Source organism: Hordeum vulgare, chromosome 7H (genome assembly GCF_904849725.1).
Source record: "Hordeum vulgare subsp. vulgare chromosome 7H, MorexV3_pseudomolecules_assembly, whole genome shotgun sequence".
Classification (NCBI taxonomy): domain Eukaryota; kingdom Viridiplantae; phylum Streptophyta; class Magnoliopsida; order Poales; family Poaceae; genus Hordeum; species Hordeum vulgare.
The window spans coordinates 502,045,030-502,049,217 of NC_058524.1; the positions used below are offsets into that span (position 1 = coordinate 502,045,030).

Sequence of the window (4,188 nt, forward strand, 5' to 3'; positions counted from 1 at the left end):
TACTTGAACACGGATGGGTAGGTACCACCACAAACAACCTAACCAATTAAGCATAACTCAGTTCGCATTTTCTGGGGCCGATGACGGTGATTTAGGTGATTTATAGTTGCCAGACTGACGTGGGTGACGGCAAGTTATTTTGTACGGTAACTATCTGGAGGCAGCGATGATGGTTTCATTCGCGCGCTTAAGTTATTTTTATCTGCAGCAAAGCAAGTGCTATTTTGCGGGTGGCAGTAACTGTTAAGTTATTGTTGGTCATTTTGTGAAGTCACAAAATTGGAAAGAACAACGCGTGACAGGCAACTGCTAAATTTATGTGACCAAAGTACGCATCAATCAGCAAATCATGGTCCTTGGTTTGTCAAATTTTACTAGCACAGCCCGTTGCTTGGCAGCTTCATCGATCCTGGGTCTTCTACTAGCACAGCCCGTTGCTTGGCGGCTTCATTGATCCTGCGTCTTAAGACTTATCATGCAAAGAAAACTTAAAACTCGAAGGTTGTTACTTTCATCATTGGGCAGTCTGATGCCCCCACAAAAGACTACTCCACATGGACAGACGAGTTGTGAAAATAAATTATACAGGATTCAGAGCATCTCCAGGATAAATGCACTGATGCTAGTATAGCACAGAAGCTCTGCATTATACAGAAGTACTGAATACAAGGAGCAGATGACAGTAGAGTTGGCACCAGTAGTGTACAATACTTAACCCGGCCATCAAGAACACTTAGAGAACTAGTCGGAGCTCGACGAAGCAATCGTGACAGACATGAAATGAAAGACATACGATATAATCATAGACAGACATAATACAGTTTATAAAAACGCTATAACTTATAGCTCGTAGATAGTTGAATTTATTTAACTTAAACGCGTAATAGGGCAGTTTGGGCACTTGCTACAGCACAGCACATACCTCAGGCAACAGCGACGGCATATTAATATTTGGGCAACTAGGGGTCTTTTAGATCTTGGCATTTTCTCTTCCCTTGAAACTCACCTTGCTGTTGGCTTGCTGGGTAATGTGACAAAGAATTAGCATCGGAATTGGCATTGGCATCGGCATCGGCATCGGCATAGCTGTAATATATCCGGTTCTCCTTCAACATCAGCTGCTTTGTGATTTCCTTGTATTTATCCCCTTGTTATGTGTCATCCATTACTGCTGATAACATATTCCAATGACACTTCCCTTGCTTCCACTACACATAGTTATCAATGAGCTGTCTTAGTCTGTGGTTATATTTTCATTACAAACAGTTCATTGGTATGCTGGTAAACTGAAACAGCAAACATGAACAAGTTCTCTCCTCGTTGTTCTTCTGACATGAATAATTTCCCTACTCATTATTATTCTGGCTCTCCAGTCTCTGCACGCAATCATGTCTAGTCATATTTTGTTGAAGGTATGTGAAGGATCTCTGCACTTTACCAATTTTCTTGAATGATCCGTGAAACGATCTCCTTCATCCAGGAGGTGACGTGATTCCCAGCATCCGTACGTTTGCATAAGTTGAGAGTAAACCAGCTGCTCTTCGCAAGCAGGGACATAAATCAGCTGAAATCTTTAAGAGAGTGCAAATACAAATGCACGCTGATGAGGCCATCAATGGTTTGAATGATTTTCACTCTTGATCTCCTATCTCAAATCCAGTTGAAAAATTATTGCCCATTTATAGTCATATTTTCTTGACAAGAGAAGGTATGGAGGATATCTGCACTTTGCCAAGTTTCTTGAATGATCCATGAAAAGATATTTATCCAGGTGGTAAGAGTAATCCAGACGTTCTTTGCAAGCACGGACATAAATCAGCTTAAATCCTTAAGAGATTGCAAAAACAATTGCACGCTGATGAGACCACCAATGGTTGACTGATTTGGACTCTTAATCTCATACCTCGAATACAGTTGACATATTTTCCATTCATTGATCAAATTTGCAGCGGCCACATGCTCAATCTAGAGTTCCCGTGGGCATACTGCAAACCACTGATTGGTGCATTAAATGAGACAACATAACAAGTACAACATTTCTAGCTTGGCGCCTCATTGTGCAGATGAACTTCCATTGTAACTGCAATTTTCACTTATGACTTTGCTTGTTCCGCTCATGTGTTGTCCTCCTCCAGTTCTTCCATGCTTTACTCTGGTGTCATTTTCATCTCCTTTGGTCCATCCCTTGTTATTTGATTCGTCTGTCTCCATATTTGTGCCCTTACTACATGATGTGATCTCTCAACTTAGGGTTAGTCACGACAATTCACTGTTTTCACACAAATTCAAGGAAACTATCTGCAGTCTCCACACCACCTCTGTACCAAGGGATCATCCACTTTCGCACACTATGTCTTTTCTCTGGTTTCTTCTCTACTCCCTCAGCAAATAGAGCCCTTACATACCTCGAATACAGTTGACATATTTTCCATTCATTGATCAAATTTGCAGCGTCCACATGTTCAATCTAGAGTTCCCGTGGGCATACTGCAAACCACTGATCGGTGCATCAAATGAGACAACATAACAAGTAAAACATTTCTAGCTTGACGCCTTATTGTGCAGATGAACTTCCATTGTAACTTAGGGTTAGGCACGGCAATTCACTGTTTTCACACAAATTCAAGGAAACTATCTGCAGTCTCCACACCACCTCTGTACCAAGTGATCATCCACTTACGCACACTATGGCTTTTCTCTGGTTTTTTCTCTACTCCCTCAGCAAATAGAGCCCTTACACAATTGCAATCCGCTCAACTTACCTCAAGCTGTCGCAGTTTCTTCCTCCTTGTGGCGGGCACACGCCCAATTTGATGGTCCAATCGGGAATTATAATTAACACAAACTCACTTCTCAACAGGGCACACAATTAGTAATTTGATCAACAAGCACATCACCAAATTTGTTCCTCTGCCGGTGGCCAAATTCCAGATCTGCTAATCCGAGCATGCCGGCTAGCCAAGCAGAACATGTGACAGCAAGCCGGCAAAAAAGGGAAGAGCAACAGCCAAGATACAGGAAGGACCTAGTAGTTTGCCCCCAGATCTAACGCCCGACGCCGCTGTTAGCACCGAAGCACGTACCTCGCGGAGGCAAGCGCCAAGCCGCCGTCTAGTACAGCTACTAGTCGGCGACGTCCCCGCGCTCGGCGGCCGCCGACGCGTCCTGCGGCTGCTGGTACTGCTTGTCGTCGTGGAGGAAGAAGACGTAGAAGCCGCCGCAGGTGGTGGCGGCGGCCATCGCCCAGACCACGAGCTTGAAGGCGAGCGGCATGACCTCGGCGACTTTGTAGGTGAACATGACGGTGAGCAGCGTGGTGAGTGCCCAGACGGCGGCCTTGATCCGCTCCCGGCGAGGGGAGTGGCGGTCGAGGCGCTCGTAGAGGCGGAGGCAGGCGAAGAGGGCCACGAGGTCGAGGTAGGATACGGCGACGAAGATGACGGAGCCCGCGTCGCCGTTGGAGCGGTAGAGGGCCATGCCGGAGTTGAAGGTCAGGAAGGCGAACCCTAGCGCCGTGAGCCACGAGAACTCCGCCATCGCCGATGCTGCTGCGGACCGCGGATCCGCGCTAATGCCTGCGGCGGATAGTAGAAAACAAATCAGGGACCATGGAGGACGGAAGGGCGGTGGATTTCACCGGGGGCGGAGAGCGGAGACCGCTCCCCAGACCGAACGCCGCGGAATCGCGAAGGGGGGGAAAAGCTTGAGGGGAGGAACGCACCTGATTATTTATCTATCGTTTGGTGGATACTGACGATGGCCACGAGAATGCGCGTTTGGACTTTGGAGAGCGCGGGGGTTCGGCTCTTTAACATGTCCCTGGGTCGCTGTCGTGAGGCGTGACCGTCGATGGTACGAAAGCGTGTCTGATGAAACCGTCTCCTTCTGCTGCAACGAAAGAAAAAAAAAATCATATACTCCCTCCCTTTCTAAATATTCGTTCCGTTTCAAAATAAGTGTCTCAAGTCTAGTATAACTTTATACTAGAGCTAGTATAAAATTAAGACAGTTATTTTGAGACAAGGAAGTACAGATTTTTTTAGAGATTTTATTAAAAGACTACATACGAAACAAAATAAGTGAATTTATACTTTAAAATATGTCTATATGCATTCGTATGTATTCGTTTAGTGCAACATCTAAAAAAACTTATACTCCCTCCGTCCCAAAATAAACGACTCGAAAATG

At 45.5% G+C, this 4,188-nt stretch overlaps 1 protein-coding gene across 2 annotated transcripts; it reads right to left on the reverse strand.

The window, feature by feature from the left end:
• Positions 1-601: 601 nt before the first annotated feature.
• LOC123410950 lies at positions 602-3,797 on the reverse strand. 2 transcript variants are annotated; one of them, XR_006613136.1, is made up of 3 exons: positions 3,722-3,797; positions 2,406-3,575; positions 602-1,903 (listed from the first exon to the last, which is right to left on the reverse strand). XR_006613136.1 is itself a non-coding variant. In XM_045103871.1 (2 exons), exon 2 carries the CDS (start codon positions 3,535-3,537, stop codon positions 3,124-3,126), a length of 414 nt encoding a protein of 137 aa, XP_044959806.1. In that variant the 5' UTR covers positions 3,538-3,575; positions 3,722-3,797; the 3' UTR covers positions 602-3,123. The 2 variants fall into 2 exon arrangements, 1 of the variants encoding a protein (XP_044959806.1); XM_045103871.1 differs by having other exon boundaries at positions 602-3,575.
• Between the last annotated feature and the right edge of the window lie 391 nt (positions 3,798-4,188).

Excerpts from the sequence above, each read along its gene's own strand:
- LOC123410950 (XM_045103871.1), bottom strand. The coding sequence starts at position 3,537 with ATGGCGGAGTTCTCGTGGCTCACGGCGCTAGGGTTCGCCTTCCTGACC.